Source organism: Hibiscus syriacus, unplaced genomic scaffold, assembly GCF_006381635.1.
Source record: "Hibiscus syriacus cultivar Baekdansim isolate YM2019G1 unplaced genomic scaffold, ASM638163v2 tig00000050_pilon, whole genome shotgun sequence".
In the NCBI taxonomy this organism is placed as follows: domain Eukaryota; kingdom Viridiplantae; phylum Streptophyta; class Magnoliopsida; order Malvales; family Malvaceae; genus Hibiscus; species Hibiscus syriacus.
Genome location: NW_024061754.1, coordinates 99,094 through 118,436, shown reverse-complemented (window position 1 = coordinate 118,436; position 19,343 = coordinate 99,094). Strand labels below are relative to the sequence as shown.

At 37.6% G+C, this 19,343-nt stretch overlaps 1 protein-coding gene across 1 annotated transcript; it reads right to left on the bottom strand.

Moving 5' to 3' along the window:
* Positions 1-32: 32 nt before the first annotated feature.
* LOC120115889 (protein NRT1/ PTR FAMILY 4.6-like) lies at positions 33-2,728 on the bottom strand. Its single transcript, XM_039136532.1, has 5 exons — positions 2,678-2,728; positions 2,484-2,589; positions 2,144-2,361; positions 1,251-1,691; positions 33-1,157 (listed from the first exon to the last, which is right to left on the bottom strand). The coding sequence occupies exons 1-5, from the start codon at positions 2,678-2,680 to the stop codon at positions 201-203; spliced, it is 1,725 nt and encodes a 574-aa protein (XP_038992463.1). The 5' UTR covers positions 2,681-2,728; the 3' UTR covers positions 33-200.
* Between the last annotated feature and the right edge of the window lie 16,615 nt (positions 2,729-19,343).

The window sequence follows — 19,343 nt, the reverse complement described above, 5'->3', positions numbered from 1 at the left end:
TGCTCTTGCATATTGAGTAAGCAAGATATGTATGATGACAAATTATTTACTCGTTTATTAGCTAATTGATCTATACGTAATGTTCATGTCCGTCTAATGGCCATGTGATATGGATTCTACAGCTGATGAATTTGGTTGACAACAACTAGTAATCCCCTAGACATTTTCAAAGTTGGAATCTTTAGTCAATCGGCGGGGCTTCATGTTCTGTACTTGTAACGGTTTGCCCAGAAGAGGTAATGGAAGAAATTTAGACCACTGAGTAGGCACATCAACCAGAAGAACCTCTCTAGGTGGTAGTGATTCAAGTTGCTTCCGGAAAGCCACGGTGTGTGTCGAAATATGCCGGTAATATTGTTGACAATCGATGTAAGCACTGAACTGAAATAGTATCCCATGGAAAGTGAAGCCCAGGAGAGGGAAGTGGCCAAAGATCTCATGCTTGTCGGTGCCTCGGTGAAGAAGAATTCCATCATTCCAGCTAAGGTGAAAAGATCAGCCGATCCAAGAAACAAGTATTGTAGAGCTATCCAAAGGAATGTGATCGGTAGAGGCTCGGCGGAATCGAGTAGCCCCAACTCGACTGCGACTTTTTTCCTCTTTATTTCCACTAGAGCTGCCACTGCCATTGCAATGATAGATAGAATCAGCCCTGTTCCTATTCTCTGGAGATGAGTGATTCCCATTTCAGTCTTGGTTACTTTCCTGGCGAATGGAATGATGACATGATTATACGTCGGTGCAATGATCATCACGAAGACGACAGGGAAGACGGGTAGAGAAGCCGGTGGAACTTTTAAGGAACCAATTTTGGTGTTCATAGTGGCTGCTTGTTGGATTGAAAAGGTAGAGAGCTGAGCGAGGCAGCAGTTCAGCATTATAGTGCACATAAAAACTGGGATTATCCTTAGCACTATTTTCACCTCTTCTACTTCCTTTACTGTGCATTGTAACATTAGGCTAGCTGGTTTTGCTGTGATTGCTTTGTTTAGGAACTTGAGGTCTTCTGTGAGAGTCTGACTTGGGACCTTCACCTTGGTATCACTCTCTTCTTCTCCGGTTTCGGTACCGTACGATGACGGGCTCGTCTCCATGCCCATGACTGTATTACTTGGATTCTTAGACTTGCAATTGTTGTAAATGGCTGCAACTAAAACCTGTTGGACATGAATTAGAAAGGACCACTTGATCAAACTCTAGCTTTTTTCAACTTGCAGTGCTTTTGTCTTAATTATTCGTTAATCTTCTACCTTGAACATTGTGGTAATGGGGCTTCCTGCTGGTATCTTTGTTCTGTAGATAGGAGAGCCAAGTAGAAAAACTGGGATGGAAGTCAGTATCGCTGCGGTAGCGACACCGAAACCCCATTGCCATCCTCTGTTGTCTTCAATCCATACCACAAATGTCACTGCAATTAAACCTCCACAAGAGAGGCAGAAAACGAAGTAATTGAAGAACGAAGATCTCTGCTTCCTCCCTTGTGTGTTGGTATCATCAAATTGCTCAGCTCCATGAGGGGGAAGTGAACCTTTTATTCCACCAACACCTAGTGCCACCAGATAAAGGCCAGTAAACAACACGGCTTCTTTATGACCATCGACTTTCTCGAATGGAATTTCGGTGCTTGCTGAAGCATAAATCGACGGTTTCAACGAAGGTATGTGAGCTTGCACTGTGAGTATTAACAGGCCCTGTTGAAGTCAAGTAAATAATATCAGTGAAAAAGGAAAATTCAAAAGTCCCCACCATCTGATTACTCAAAACAGTAGTAAATGGAGTTTTCATGGGCATCATGCGACCTAAATTGATATTATTTTTATTAGTTGCATTCAATTGAAGTGGATTCATAGATGGGGAATTTTTCTCTTCCACCAATCAGATTTCTCTAAATGTGTTAATTGCAGGTAGGGACATCATCAGATGTTTTTGTGATGATTTCCCCTACAGAAAAGGGGGACCCCGAGAACTATGTTACTTGGACTCGAGTGCAAGTTTTGGGTACGAGTATGTCTCTAACATAGATATGGTCAGTTTTTTCCTATACTTTTGTGCCTTTTGTTTCTCTTGTTTCAATATTTGACTTGTTTATGGATGGAAAAAATAACATAAAGTTAATAGTTTGACTTCACTGTTAGATTCTTACCACGAATTCTATTGCAGCACTAGTCAAATAGAGGCGATAGGTGGTGAAGAAAGCATCTGATAGAAAGCCACCAAGGAGAGCAAGGAGGAAGGCTGTTCCCATGAAATTGGTAACAATGTTCGCAGAGCTCGACGGTGAATAGTGCATGAACTTCGAAAGGTACATCACGAGGTTGCTCGCATTGGCCAGGAAAGCTAGGTTCTCCAGTATCTCCACCACTAAGGTATATCAAGGTCAGACAAGTTGTCTATTGAATTTACTTTTGTATGACCTTGGAAGCATATAAAAAGCATAACAGATAATGTGCTATTTCAAGTAACGCTATACACCGCGTACTGACCTAAGACAAAGGACGCCGCGAGCATGCCTCCGTGCCGGTCTCTCAAGGCAGGTCTATTCCTCCAATTCACATACCCTTCCCATGTGTTCAACTGCCGTCCTTCTTCCTGCAACGACGAACCAATACTCAAATTAGAAACAAGTGGCAACGGCCGGAGATAAAGTAAGAAACGGAATCGGAATGTAAGATCACACCATGGCAACTTTTATTACTATATCTCGGGTTGAGAATGTTTTAATAAGGAATGTCTTGAGCAAAAGGTAGTAGAGGTTTGATTCATTTATATAGACAAAGAAAATGTGGTCCAAGCCTTAGAGAAAGGTCTAGACCATATGATAAAGACTCCTCATTCCTATATACATTTTCAGTGTTGATAAGGAAGATACTAGCGGAGGTATGTTCTTATCTAAGATCACTTGGTTACAGTGAATCATAATGGAAATGAGGATAAAACTAGAAGCATGACAGATTAGGAATCAATAATTGTTTGCACATTTGTTATGATGATGATTGAAACATGTTGTTATATGTTTTTTGTTACCCCAGATGATATATCTAATCATTATCATCAAAACAACACCAATAAGAAGATCATTTGAACTTCTTAATTATGATTATTATCATCCGGTTCAATTAGAACTTGTCTATACATGTGTAAGGAGATGATTTTGTAGTTGACGTTAATTGCGAATTCGAAATGTATGTGGTGTGAGATGATTGCCTGGTTAAAGTCCAAACTGTGCAACATATAGATGCCCAAGGTAAAGCTAAATAAGAATAAAGGAAACAAGTGGAGTAGATTAAATGAAGTGGTAGTGATATGATGTTGTTGAAGGAAAAAGCTAAGGTCATGTGGTTTTGTTGTACATGCCCCACACCCCACACCCCACACTCACCCTTCCTAGTGGTAATGTCATTGTGTCTTGAAAAGCTAATCTGGAGAGAGATGAGCGCCTTTTCTACCTCCACTATCTCTGTATTCTCCTATATTTTGACTTTCTAAATAAAGTTAAACACTTGCTTTTTCTTATATTTCTTGATGATGGTGTCGTTAACTCTAGAACCGACACCAGTCACCCTACTCTTGAATGTGTGGGATATATATACCTGCATAAACAAGATTGAAAGGAAGAACTTTCAACCTAACATCTACTGCCGATCGTCTTTTTAATTTTTTTTTCAAATTACCACCGACGGTGATTCTTCGTCCAATTCAAAAAAGTGAACCGCCTAAGACCACTACCTTCCTACTCAGACTATCAACATTTCTATATACACGTATAAAAAAGAAGTTGCTCCATGTCAGTTGGGTTAGGCCGCTTGAGTCACTTATCTGACAAAAACTCAATCTCATGTCATGTTGTGTCACTGTCTGATCCATGTGAATGTTTTGTCTGTTTTTTTCATGTTCCCCACTTGTGCTTTCAGCTTCAATATTTCTCAAGGTCACTATAAAGAGAAGGCAGGCCATCCGAGGTGTGTACTGTATTGATTCCATTGGTGTTACCTTTTCCACCGGTTTCCTTTGTAGGCCACCTGAATGTTCACGTTGCTCGGCTGATCATGTGGACACGATAACCGATATACCTTTCGGAAAATCTCCAAATTGGGTGGCTTATAGCCTTTAGAATTGGGACCACATTCATTTCCAAGCACACATAAGATTTGAACTTGGTACTTGTGACATACCTTTTATGAGATAAAACAGTAAAATATTAGGTAAATTAGCATTTCAGGCAACAATAAAAGCCAATGAAAATGAGATGGAGTGAGATATTAAACTGGGATATTGGGCATCATAGGCTGTTAACTGTACCGGAGTTGTTGGCCAATGTCGCTGTACGCAGGACACCGTCGTGTGTAACCCGAGTGAGTTCGCTTGCATATAGCTGAAGGCACAGCTAGTCGTACCGGAAGTTAGGCCGATGTTCCATCAGCTACCACCGCCCACTAACAGGCCTAGCTAAGCCACCATCTTCATGTCTTGAAAGATTTTTATTCATTGATTGTATTTTATGTATGTTTTATAATTTATATTCAAGATCCCTGATTATTTCATCTGATATTACCATCTTCAAGATTAAATGTGTCTATATAATTTTTCTTAAAAAATAATTTTTAAAACTTTTCTTTTATTACACGATTTTTGATAAAAAGATGATATGGTTAAGATATGTTTTTGTTGATAAGAGAATTTGGGCGTTTTTCCCGAAAAATCATCTTTTTAATTTAATATTCCAGATCAGACACCGGTCAGATTATATTTTTCGATCTAACACCCTTTGCAGTAAGGCGCGCCCCCTGCAGCGTGCTATACGCTGATTTGGCGCCACGTGGGGTAAGGCACGCCTTATGCTGACATGGATACACGTGTGTATGGCGCGGGGAAGGTTGGTAATTAAGGGTATAGCGCGGGGCAGGGCCGCGCCTTACCTGTGATTCTGACACGCGTCAGAAAGACACGGCCCCTGCCCCGCGCTATACCCTTAATTACCAACCTACCCCCGCCCGTTCACACACATCCCTCCCTATAAATACCCCCATTCTCAATCACTTTCATCACACCAAATCCTCTCGAATACTCTTATATTCTCTTATTAAGGTATATTTTATTATATTTAGTATTTTTTAGTAATTTATTTAATTATTTTAATTGTTTAATATTTTATTTAATTAATTTTTTTGCAGATATAAAATGGAAGGCGATATACTTTGGTTGGATGTAAATCATATATCTCGACACTTTGCTGATACGGTAACATTTTAACGTTTTAATTTAATTAATTAAATAATTTAATGCATGATTATTAGTTTAAAAATTAATTTGTGTAATTATTTATATTTTAGGAGAGAAACCGTATATTAGATCCTTTTATTAGGAAACTTAAGTTATTTATACCTACTCGTGTAATGTCGTATTTAGTAGAGGCTGGATTCGGTCACCTAGGTAGATATCAGGGTCACTGTAAGATAGAACCAGACCTTATTTCTGCCTTAGTAGAGCGGTGGAGGCCGGAGACCCACACATTCTATCTTCCGTGCGGAGAGTGCACGATCACGCTTGAGGATGTTCCTATGCACCTGGGGCTTTCGGTGGATGGAGGTGTGATATCAGGGATAACTTCCAGTTCTTGGACTACTTTGTGCCGTGTTAGTCTAGGACGTGTCCCGGAAAATTTTAACGGTGCACGGATACCGTTAAATTGGTTAGATGCCAATTTTCGGGAGTTGAGCGAGGACGCGTCTGACGATGAAGTTACACAGTATGTACGGGCATGCATACTGCAGCTGATAGGATGGTTGCTGATGCCGGAAAAATCGTGCAACCAAGTTCACTTTATGAGGTTGCAACATCTTGGCGACTTTCATCTGGCCGGATCACTCAGTTAGGGATCGGCAGTTTTGCCTTGCCTGTACAGGGAGATATGTCGAGCCATTGACTACAAGCGGAATGCTATCGGCCAATGTCTCTTGCTGCTGCAGTCTTGGGCATGGTATCTGTTGGGATTTTCGGAAGCTCGAATAGATAACCAGAATGGTTTGTAAAGAGGGGTCAGAACGGTTTTGTGTTAAGGGAGTAAGGAGATTGAAAGATAGAGAATTGCACAGCGATTTATAGTGGTTCGACTTTCTCAACCAAAGTCTACGTCCACTACCTTAGCTCCTCACCAAGGATTTTCCAATAAATTTACTAATTTGTTCTTTCTTTTGAGGATAAAGAGTAACCTTACAAACTCCCTAGTTTTTTCAGGCTAAACTAGAACCTTTCCTTAGATTTTACATGGGCTAAGCTAGAACCTTCCCCTTTACAAAAGGATAAAAGATATAAAACAAGAAAACCTCTCTAAGGTAGGTGTTTACAAGATTGAGCTCACAAGAACAAATTATTTACAACAGAAAGATGAAATAAGATTGAAAAACTCTTCTCTTGTGTTTGATTGCTTGGATAGTTGTTCTCTTATTTCTTCAAGTGTGCTTAGCTTGTATTTATAGCTTGGAATGTGTTTGAAGTCGTATATAGTTGTTGGGGATGTTTTGGAGCCGTTTGGGGATGAGAATCAATTAATAAAACAGCTTGGAGCGTGGGGGAATCGGTACCCCCTCATAGGGAATCGGTTCTCTAATTACAATCTGATTTTGACCGTTAGACAGGGGGGAATCTGCTCCCCCTGGGGGGAATCTGTACCCCCTGGACAATCTGATTTTTCTTGAAACCCTTTAAAAAGAAAATATTTTTGGCTCGATTAAGGCTCGAAATACTTTGTAAAATTGTTTTAAAATAGTTTAAGTATAAAACACAATTTTACACTTTAGTAAGGATTAAAATGAACTTTGAAACACTTGGAGTAATATTTTGATATTCAAATAATTATATCGAATATACTTAGAAAATCATTTGCAAAATCTTAAAATTCATTTGTTATATCGAAACATCAAAATGTTTTCAATAATCTCTCCCTTTTTGATATAACAAAACATTTGAGTAATTTTAAGATTTTGAATTCAAGTTTGAAATTACTCCCCCTTACTTTAACACTTTTCCCCTTTAAAACACTTTAACACTTCTCCCACTTTTTGTTAAATCAAAAAGATTCTAATCTTTGAAGTTCAAAATAACTTTGGAGAGTAAATAGTAAATTTGACATTTTTTTAAAAAAATCATTTGAAAAATCAAAGCTCCCCCTCAATAAATGCATTCCAAATAAAATTATGCTTTTAGGATCTTGACACTTAAACAAAATTGAATTTCAACAAAGAATAACAAACATGTTAGTAGCACAAGAAATTTAATACATCCAAGTCTAAAATACTTTATGCAATATCAATTATTGAAATTAAGTGCATATTCATAAAGTTTTCCAAAAATGTTATGCATTTGAAAATTTTTATATCAATTGTTAGAGAGATATCATTTTTATTTAAACCACATGCATAAACATTTAATTTTAGGTTAAAAATTTTAAAATTTATAAAATCAAAACATTCGAAAAGTTGATATCAATTGTTAGAGAGATATCATTTGCATTAAAACCAATTTTGACCAAAATTCCTTATGATGAACTAAAAATTAAAAAAAATCATTAAAACTTTAAAATATTCATCATAAAACCTTTTTAACATACATGAGATTAAAACAATAATGTATAATTATTTAATAACAAAACTCATGCATGCTTAAAATCAAATGAGCAACCAAATAACTAAAATTAAAAACATTAAGCTTAGAGGTTACCCATTCCTTTTCATGTGTGGCTAGAACATCTTGAATATCATCATTTTCATCACAATTGCTTCCACACTCCTACAAGAGACATTTAAGTAGATTTTGGTATCCAAATTACTTTGGATCCTTGGACGTTAGTTTTAATGCCCCTTGTTCCTTTCGGAACACATACTTGCCTAATTTTAAAACGTTTTCCTTTCTTCAAAGGACAAGTATGTTCCAAATGACCATGATAATGGCAATGTGAGCATTTTGTCATTTTTAAACATAATGGATTGTTTTTAGAAATTAATTCTTTTTCTTTTGTTAAGCTTTCAAGCTTAACTTCTAACTCAAATTTTTTCTTTTCTAAATCATTTATTTTGATTTTTGAAAGTTCTAAATCATTTTTCAAAATTTCATTTTGATTTTCAAAATCAACTCTAGCTTTCAAAATTGATTTATTTTCAATTTTGAGTTTTGAAATTAATTTCGTATATTTGGAATTCATGGTCTCAAATCCCAAATACAACCTATTATAAGCATCTTGTAACTCATCAAAAGTAAATGAATTAAATTCATTTGAGTTAGAAGATACCTCGGGCTCTTTAAGAGCCATTAGAGACACCACCTTTGTTGGTTCTTCTTTCTTGTTTCCATAGATTTCATCGAGCTTATTCCAAAGCTCCTTGGCACTTGAACATGAAGAAACTCCTTCATAAATTTCAAGACCAAATGCACACAACACCATGTGCATGGCCTTGGCATTAAGTTGACCTTTCTTACGTTCTTTGTCACTCCGCTTCTTCTCATTCTTCTTTGGAGAAGAGTAGCCGTTCTCGATTATCTCCCATGTATCAAGATCATTGGATTGGATGAATACCTTCATTAATTTCTTCCAATGACGATAGTTGTCTCCATTGAAGTATGGAGGCTTGTTCGTTGGTAGGGAGTCTTCCATGTGGAACGAGCCGGAGGTGGAAGCCATCTTCTCGGTTGTGTCGGAAATTGGTAGAGCTTCTTCTAGGATCGTCTCAAGGTGGTTAAACCTTCTTAACGAGTTAGGCTCTGATGCCAATTATTGAGATTTTCAGAAGCTCGAATCGATAACTGGAATGGTTTGTAAAGAGGGGTAGGAACGGTTTTGTGTTTAGGGAGTAAGGAGATTGAAAGATAGATAATTGCACAGTGATTTATAGTGGTTCGACTTTCTCAAGCAAAGTCTACGTCCACTACCTTAGCTCCTCACCAAGGATTTTCCAACAAATTCACTAATTTGTTCTTTATTTTGAGGATAAAGAGTAACCTTACAAACTCCTTAGTTTTTTCATGCTAAACTAGAACCTTTCCCTAGCTTTTACACGGGCTAAGCTAGAACCTTTTCCCTTTACAAAAGGATAAAAGATGTAAACAAGAAAACCTCTCTAAGGTAGGTGTTTACAAGATTGAGCTCACAAGAACAAAATATTTACAAGAGAAAGATGAAATAAGATTGAAAAACTCTTCTCTTGTGTTTGATTGCTTGGATAGTTGTTCTCTTATTTCTTCAAGTGTGCTTAGCTTGTATTTATAGCTTGGAATGTGTTTGAATTTATATATAGCTGTTGGGGATGTTTTGGAGCCGTTTGGGGATGAGAATCAATTAATAAAACAGCTTGGAGCGTGAGGGGAATCGGTACCCCCTCATAGGGAATCGGTTCCCTAATTACAATCTGATTTCGACCGTTAGACAGGGGGAATCGGTACCCCCTGGGGGGAATCTGTTCCCCCTGGGGGAAATCGGTATCCCCTGGGGGGAATCTGTACCCCTTGCAGGGGGAATCTGTACCCCCTGGACAATCTGATTTTTCTTGAAACCCTTTAAAAAGAAAATAGTTTTGGCTAGATTAAGGTTCGAAATACTTTGTAAAATTGTTTTAAAATAATTAAGTATAAAACACAATTTTACACTTTAGTAAGGATTAAAATGAACTTTGAAAGACTTGGAGTAATATTTTGATATTCGAATAATTATATCGAATATACTTAGAAAATCATTTGCAAAATCTTAAAATTCATTTGTTATATCGAAACATCAAAATGTTTTCAACAGTATCAATTGCCCTTTTTATGTCCCGTTGTCAAGAACCCATTCGTATTTCCGCTACTCCTGAGGTAATTATAAAACTGATTTTGTATATTAATAATTTTATACAGTGAATAAGAAATTATTTTTTCTTAAATAGGTGGTCTACTGATAGGAAAAATCATCAGGAGCTACCTGATGATTTAGAAAAAAATTAGGGTGTTAATCGATCAGAAGGCTGGCACACAGGTATGAATTTTAATGATTAAAAATCGATTTTAGATTATAGTTATATAATTAGATTATTATTTTGATAAAAATTATATATATATTTGTTTTAGTTTGAATGGGTGCCTTATTCTACTGATGATGTGAGGGCGGTGATCCCACCTGAGTTGAGGGGCCCATCAGATGTTTGGATGGCGATAGTCCCTTTGATATATTATGCGACCGTCGAGTGGCACTCCATTGATCACGTGCTCCGGTAATTTAGTTGTTTTCAACCAATTCCGGAAGCACCTCGCAATATGGACGAGTTGCATAACATACATAGATGCGGCAAGACGGATACAGATTGACTGGTGAGGCATCATATGTAGGTCGTGTTATGGGAGGATCGACATCGGCGCCTTCCCCGTAGAGAGCCCATTTTACTTGATCTCTTGATGGTTGCTGATGGTTATTACAAGTGGTTCAACAGTAACGGGAAACTATTTCTACTTCCCGAGGATACACGAGGGCAGACCTTTTCGCGACGTCGACAGAGACGTTCACCGACACAACACCATCGTCCCCCGACTCATGGACGAAGAGCATGTGCTTCCGGTTCATCCTTAGTTGTACCAACATGACCTTCACAGAACCCACCGTATCCACCGGCTTACATACCGCAACCATATATGATTTCGCCACCATATATGATTTCGCCACCACCTTTCCATTACCAGATGTCGTCACCGCCGTCTTCACCTGGTTTTATGACCCCGCCGTCGCCACCGTCACAGAGTTATATGACCCCTCCTAGAGGCTATTATGGGCCTATGTTTGCATATCCGACTTGGGGTTCATATGTTCACATTTTGGCGAGTTCAATCTCATCACCCATGGACACAGCACAGACATCTCCTGTACAGTTTTCACACTCAGCGATGTCTGGGTTTTATGAGTTTTTCCAGTTTTCGCAGGCCGATCGGATAATCATTCATACACCTCGAGGGTCCTTATTCTATGTAGGTGCTTCATCGTCATCAGATCCTCATCAACAAAATGTAGCTGCTCAGGACGACGACGATGATGATGGCAGCGATGAGTCACAACCAGTGATACGAAGAAATCCTCCTCGAGACCGACAACCACCGCTCTGCGGAACACATTCGCGTCGCAGGCATCGATAGATTTTGTTTTTTTTATACTTGTATTTAGTACTTTTTTATTGTAGTTGTTTATTGGACTTTTTTATTGTAATTTTTTTATTATTTATCATTTAATACTTACTTTGTTAATTTATCATTTAATATAAGTTATTGTAATTTGGTTATCATTTATCATTTAATACTTATTGTATTGTTAATATCAATTATTCGTTAATATAACGCCAACGTCTAATCTCGTATAATTGTATCGTTTTTTAATCTTCATCAGAGGTTATCGAATAACATTAACTTGAAGTAAATGCAAAGCAAAGTACAAGAATTATTATTTGATAAACAACTACATCATTTCCTCATCAATTGTTACTTGATGACAACAGAAGTGGATATGTTTTTTTAGTGTGTCCTGGGTTTCTACAATGCCCACATCTTCTGTCTTGTCTAGATCTTTCTCGAATATTCATATCGCAATGAATTCGATTGGATTTTGGACGACCACGCTCCCTCAATAAACTCAGATTTGGTACAATCGGAAGCCAATCTTGAACCTCATCATGGTCTTTGTTATTACCTATGATGGGAAACTCAAATTTGTATACCTTAAAAACTTCAGATAGTAGGTATACGGGATCCACAAAACGGTTATAGTCTTAACATGTATGCGAGCAAGTTGCTATCACATGAGAGCATGGATACTTCAGAGCTTGAAAAAACCTGCAGTCGCACGTTCTGTCCCTTAGATTTACTCTTAACGACACAGCTTCAATCCCTTGAAGAGGTTGCGACAACTCTGTGACACGAAACATTTCATGCCTTCTAGAGAAGCTTGTTACAGATATTCCATTTGATGCAACAATTTTTTCTGTATATCTGCAACTAATCTAGGGTGATAGACATGACCGCCTTGCATCCAGGTTTCAGCTTGTCCCCCGAGCTTCGCAAAAAGTGCCCCCAAACAAAAATATCTAGTTTTTACCAAATCCACTACAGGTAAGTGACGTGCACCCTTTAAGGTTAAATTGATTGCCTCAGCCAAGTTGGTCGTCATGTCTCCATATCGATATCCACCATCATATGCATTCGTCCACATTTCTTTATCGATGAGGTTGATGTAATCGTATCCTTCCTCGTTCTTCGCCCGTAAATCTTGTAGCATTGATTCAAACGTTTGAGGAAGTAGTTCGTAACCTGATCAAAAAATGTATAACTTAATAACTTGATTTCTTTACAAAATTAAAATGATCAAAAAATGTATAACTTACTAACTTGCTTTCATTTACCTATGTGCACAATTAATTGACGCTTATCATTCTTCTTGTACCTTCCATGGTATTTTGCAGCAATGTGTCGGAGATAATACCTATGTTGGATAAAAGGTGGTTGCCACACTGGACCAAGAGACTCTATTGCTGCTTTGATCCCAGCTCCGAGATCTGAAATGACATAGATTTTCTCCCTCGTGATAACATGTGCATGTAAGTTTCGGAGGAAAAAAGCCCAAGAATATGTATCTTCTCCTTCGACAAGAGCAAAAGAAACTGGAAGAATGTTGCGATTGACATCTTGGACAACTGTCAATAATAAAACTTGCTTGTATTTTCCATACAAGAAAGTCTCGTCAATTTGGACCACAGGCTTGCAGTATTTGACAGCATTAATGCACTATGGGTAAGTCCAAAAAGCTCGGTAGAATTGGCATCGATCGCGTAGAACTCGATGAAGTTTGACAATTGTCCCAAGATTCAAAGTCCACAATTATCCCAAGATTCAACGTCCGCACCAGCCTAAACCAACCTGGAAGTTCGTTGTAAGATGCATCACATTCATCATGAAGTTTGACAATGGCATTTTGTTTTTCCAACCAAACTTTTTTATATGAGACATCGTACACATACTGCGATTGTATAGCTGAAATCAACACTGCAACAACTATATGAGAGCTTGCTTTTACCATGGGCATAATGGCTTGGAATATCACTTCAGAGTCCAAGTTGGGATGATCTTGGTTGACCCCTCCAGCACAATATGTGTGAGGACCGTTGTATACTGTTAGATCTCATCTGTTGTTTTTCATCTTCCTCTTCGATATGCGAACCATATAATTGCATCCGTTTTCGCGTCGGGCACAGTAGCATACATATTTTTCGTTCGTGGAGTGGTCGACTATGGACTGAACAGAATTACGGATATTGTAATTTTTTATAGCCATCATCGTTTCTTCCTTGCTTGAAAACTCCATGCCTAAAGATAACTCACCATTATTTATTGATGAGTAATATTCATAGTCATCGAGATGAGGAATATCAGTAAATTTTGGCCCGTACATTGCATCATAATCAGCTTCATACATGTGTGCTGGAGGGTCAATTTGTGCCACATTTGCAGGAACTTCATCTACATCATCATCACCATCAAAGTTGAATTGCGGTGATTCTGGGTGAATAAATAGTCCAGTCTCAGTACCATCCGCACCAGGCTCACGAAGCGGTTCTTCTAGTGGAGATGATGGTTCCTCCATGCTCTCCACATTTAGGTCGAAGAACCTACTACTGGTACGCCTTCCCCTTGAACTAGAAGGCATATCTAGATTGAGATCGAAAAAGCTCGCAGTCGAATGCCTCCCCCTGGAGCTTGAAGCCATCGTGTCAAATGAAAACTCCACAGATTGTTGCATCGATGGCATCTCCATATTAAGGTCAAAGAAATTTGCAGATGAATGTCTTCCCCTCAAACTGGACGCGATGTTGCCATCCGGATTATTCGTGGACACACCTCAGTATATATCGTAAGGAGCTGCAGATGAATGTCTCCCCATTGAAGTCAATGTGCTGGCACCATGATGTGGATTTCCCATTATGGCATTAAAATCATTACACATTATTGTAGTCGGGTTGTCAACTTGATCAACTTGTTCAGCCAACTCATAGTGTGAGCTTAATGGCCGACCCCGAACAACACACACTTGAACAAACTTTGCATACATCTCAATATTGTCGTCTGAATAATTACTTTGAGAATCAGCCATCATTTCAACATCATCATTGTTCGATAGTTCGAACGTTGTATAAATTAATGGAAACAATGATGTTGGAAATCTGTACTGCAACAACGATATTCTTCTACTACTTCCAACATGAACCTTCCTCGAAATCTTCGTTATCAGCTTCTCAAGAGTTATGTTTCTCTTGAATGATATTTTAACGCGCTCATTTGATACGAAAACAACGCCAGTTTCATCTTCTTGAATTTCTTCATCATAATAAACAATAGCTGAAAGTCGCGTCATTCTTAGAGTTTAAAAGTGCAACAATATTATAACTGCAAAAAAATAACTGAAACAAACCTGATTAAATAAATAATATATGACCAAAAATATAACAGAATAATTTTTTTACACATAAACGTAAATAATTTAAAATAATATAATTTTATATTATTACCTGCACCGCAAAAATATTTCGACGTATGCTCCCACTTTTTAATTCTACAAACACATAAATTAATTGAAAACAATTAGTATAATATTTTTTCAAATAATCATATATAACTATAAAATAAATATTATAACAAAATTACCTTATAACGAAAGATCGAACAAACTTCTGAATCAAATATAAGATGATTGTCGGATGTTATTTACTGATTCAAAGGATTGTTGGTGAGAGAGTTTACGGGAGACGGCTACTTATAACCGAGAGATGATGCCTTAAAGCCGAGAAGTTTGGGAAAATAATGCAAGGAGCGGTCCTTGCACCGCGCCTTGCATTATGCATGTTTGATAATTGAATATCGTGGACGTGGTGTATGGTGCGACCCCTACCCCGCGCTATACACACCTGTATCCATGTCAGCATAAGGCACCGCATGGGCACGCCTTACCCACGTGGCGCCAAATCAGTGTATAGCGCGCCTTACTGCAAAGGGTATTAGATCGGGAAATATAGTCTGACCAATGCTTGATCGAGAATATTAAATTAAAAAGATGATTTTTCGGGAAAAACGCCGAGAATTTGGATGACAGATAATTCTGATATTGTTTCATTAAATAATTATTTGAAAAGCTGATTTAAAAGGTTTTCACTTTTCCTTTTAATTTTTTTAGATTCTGATTCCTCTAAAATTGGTTGGTTGCTGAGTTGCTGAGTTGCTGAGTTGCTGTTTTGTAATATGCGTCTAAGTAAAGGATTACAGGAAATGTTAATATTTTTTAATATTTTTATTAGAAATATTAATTTCGCTAACTAAGTTTTTGATAGAAACCAATTGTCATAACTGTTTTTAGGTGGGAATGATTAAATATTATTTTAAAAATAATTACGACTTTTAATTTTAGAAAATACGTGATTTTGAATTAAATTGGATAAAATTGGATAGAGTCGCCATCAACCTTTGAGTTAGGTAGGTTGAATACCTAAAAACGTCTTTTAAAAACAATTTTAAGAAAAATCGTTTTTAAGACAAAAGTTGGTCTGCGTTTACCAAATATTCGATTAAAGTAGATTCGGGAGTCGGTTACACATGGGGAAGGATTAGCACCCCCACAGCGCCCAAAATTGGTACTGTTTTACTTACACGTTGTCGTAATGGTGGAAATCCTGAATCAAATATCAAGTTAAAATATGATCCATTTATTAAATATTAATAACTTGTTTCAAATTAATTAATTAAATAAACTATTTATTTGAATAATAGATCTAGCAAAAACATGAACTTAAAGGATTAAAAATGGTAAGAACAAAAACTTAAAAGACTAAAATAGTTAAAACAAAAATTTAAAGGACATAAATAGTAAAAACATAAACTTAAGTGACTAAAATAAAATAACAGAAACTAAAGTGTCCAAATCAGGAAAACATATATATATTCATATGCTGGAATGAAAAACACACATAAAAGTTCAGGGATTAAACAGAAATTATACCAAAACTACATAACATGGATCAATAATGATTCACCGACCACCGTCGCCGTACCGTCGCACCGCCACCGCCGTCGTGTCGCCACGGTGCCGCCATCACCTGTGGCTGATGGTTACCAAATTTTTCCGGGAAGTCCGTCTTGGCCTCCTCATCTTGGATATAGAGTCGATTTTGTATTAATCGACTATGTTCGTCGTAAAAGGGCCAAAAACTGTTCGGTTTAAGTTTCTCTGATTTACCTCCGTCCACCGTCCGATCGTCTTGATTTTTCAGTATGTTGTTCGTGTTGATCTCGCGCAACTTTTCAATGTTAGGAATATTGATCGGAGATCCCGGTCGTTGGCAAGAGGCTAAAAATTGTCCAGATTTGTTTTTTCCGATCCGTTGTCGTCCGATCGTCCTGAATTTTTAGTATGTTGTTTGTGTTGGCCTTGCGCAACTTTTAACCATTCGGAATGTTGATCAGAGATCTTGATCACCGGCGAGAATCCAACAGATTACAAGAAGTGTTGTTTTCTATTTTCTTTTTTTTTCTTCTCCTCTCCACATATGGCTTCCTGGTATGTTCCTCCCGTTTTGCTCCTCCCTGCCAAATGGTGATTGCATGTCATTTTATGGGTCTTTTTGAGTAGAGAATAATGTGCTTTTAGTGGGTATAGTGGGGTATATATATTTAATATTTAGTGGATGATTTGGTAGATAGTGGTATGGGTGGAGTTAGTGGAGGATTTGTTTAAGTGGAAGTGGGTAAGGGTGGTAGTGGTTTTAAATAATAATAATAATAATAATGGTAATAGTAATAATAATAATAATAGTAATAATAATAATATTTTTTTCGACCCGAACAAAAATGGGTGTCTACAGTTGCCCCTCTTTGCGCATTCTTGTGTTAACAAGAATAGGGTAAAGATGAAAAAGAAAACCAGTTTTTGTTCAATTTTTTTTTTATTTTGGAGACTTAAAGAGTTTGGATCGTCTAAGGGTTGACACTGCTCCTACGTGATGAAGAGGTCAGGTCGGGTGATGACACGGTTCCTACGTGATGAGGGCGGCAGGCCATCTAAGGCTGATATCACGGTTCCAACGTGATGAGGATGGCTGGTTATATGAGGTTGACACGGCTCCTACGTGATGAGGAGACCAGGTCGAGTGATGACACGGTTCCTATGTGATGAGGACGACATGCCATCTAAGGGTGAAAATATGGTTCCTACGTGATGAGGACAGCTGGTTATCTAGGGTTGACACGACTCCTTTACGATAAGGAGATCTAGTCGAAGGATGACACGGTTCCTACGTGATGAGGACGGCAGGCAATCTAAGGGTGATAACACAGTTTCTACGTGATGAAGACGTCTGGTTATCTGGGGTTGACACAGCTTCAAGAGAAACTGACTCACAGATGATGCTTCAAGAGAAGCTGTCTCAAAAGAGACAAAATCCATTTCAAGGGAAACGATTTCAAAGATTTTATGTTTCAAGGGAAACCGTCTCCAGGGAGACAAAATTTTGTTTCAAGGGAAACTGTCTAAAGAGAGACAAAACTTTTTTCAAGGGAAACTGATTTCAAAGTTTATGTTTCAAGAGAAACTGTCTCAAGGGAGATAAAATTTGAAATCGTGGATTGCCCAATCATCGTGAAATCGAGCCTCGAATTGGATATCCTTCATCGTGAAGTTGAAATCCAATTAAAAGATGAATGTTGCTGATGGACACGATATCATTCGTCGTGAAGTTGAAATCTTGGATATGTGGGCACGATATCCTCCGTCGTGGAGTTGAAATTGTGGATTCGTGGGTATGATATCCCCCGTCGTGGAGTTGAAATTGTGGATGGCCCCTTCGTCGTGAAGTTGAGCATTGACTTGAATATCCTTCGTCGTGAAGTCAAAATCCAAGTATTGTATGTTGTGGGTGGACACGATTCCCTTCATCGTGAAGTTGAAACCATAAATGACCCCTTCGTTGTGAAGTTTGAATTCGAGTTAGATATCCTTAGTCGTGAAGTTGAAAACTACTCTCAAACAAATTGTGTCATTTCAAGTTCAATATCCTACGCTGTGAAGTTGAAATTGACTCTGAATGAAACTGGAAAATTGTTTGTTGAGTACAATATCCTTCGATGTGAAGTTGAAATTGACTCTGAATGAAATTGGAAAGTTGTTTGTTGACAGACACTCATTCGCTGTGAAGTTGAGCATCTACTATCAATTTATGAATGTGTTTTTGAATCGAGTATCTTTCTTCTTGAAGTTGAAACTTGACTCTAAAAATTAAAAAAAATATGTATAAAAAATGATTAATGTGATGATCATAGGTATGTCTAAGATGCATGCAACATGAATTAGTTTTATCTCCTCGTCCTTTATATGCTTGTTCCTACATGTGGAGGAAATGCCTTCAGAAGATCTGATCGTTTGCATCAGGATTTTTAATCCCCAAAGATGCCCCAATATTCGATGTTGAATATCAAAGATGCCCTCTATTGCTTCAGCACTAATTCTAAGCATGAGCTTTGTGTTTGAGAACCACTTGTCAAATACCAAGATCCACTGTAGAGATATTCTTGTTTGAAAAGTGTTTTCTTCTTCTTTTATTTTCGAGATCTGAAAACATCAATTAGAAGAGTTTTTGAAAAAATGTTTGATCAAAAAGTCTTGAAAATATTACACCTTTCTCGCTTTCATAATTGAGACGAATCATAAAACTAGAGTTCATTGGACATCAAAGAATTAATTACATTGTTAATCCTTCAATAAATTATAGTTATTTGATAAGTGTCAAGATCAAAGCTATATTCGGGAAATGGTTAAGGAAAGGATAAAAAGTCTCAAGTTCTTGTGTTTGGCCAATGGTTTGGCCTTCTTATTTCTTTGATGTTCACTGATCTGATGGGGTAGCTTGTATGCTCCTCTACTGGAAGTGTTTTCCAACTCCCAGCCTACATGGTCACGCTCAGATTGTGGGATGTCTTATCAAGGAATTTGTGCAATCGCCTCAGCTGCACCAATTTTATATTCGAGCCGCCTTTTCAGGTTTTCAACTCGAATCCTCCTTTGGTTTCAAGACGTCATTCAGAATTTACATCTTGAACCCCCTTTGTTATTTTTTTCTATCATGCATTAAAGTTTTTAGAAAACCTTTTGCAAATAAAGATTAATCCTGATGGGCGGAATAAAATCTGAAGATAGTCTATTCTGTTTAGAAATCCATATATGATTAGAAGGGACTTTTTAAGGCACGTAAAGTAGGCCATGGTTCATGGTTATGAAAGAAAATGATAAATAGGCCCAAATAAATGTT

Coding starts and splice junctions, on each gene's coding strand:
- LOC120115889 (XM_039136532.1), bottom strand. Junction 2,362..2,483: donor CGCGGCGTCCTTTGTCTTAG/GTCAGTACGCGG, acceptor GATATACCTTAG/TGGTGGAGATACTGGAGAAC. Junction 1,692..2,143: donor GTGCTGCAATAGAATTCGTG/GTAAGAATCTAA, acceptor TGACTTCAACAG/GGCCTGTTAATACTCACAGT.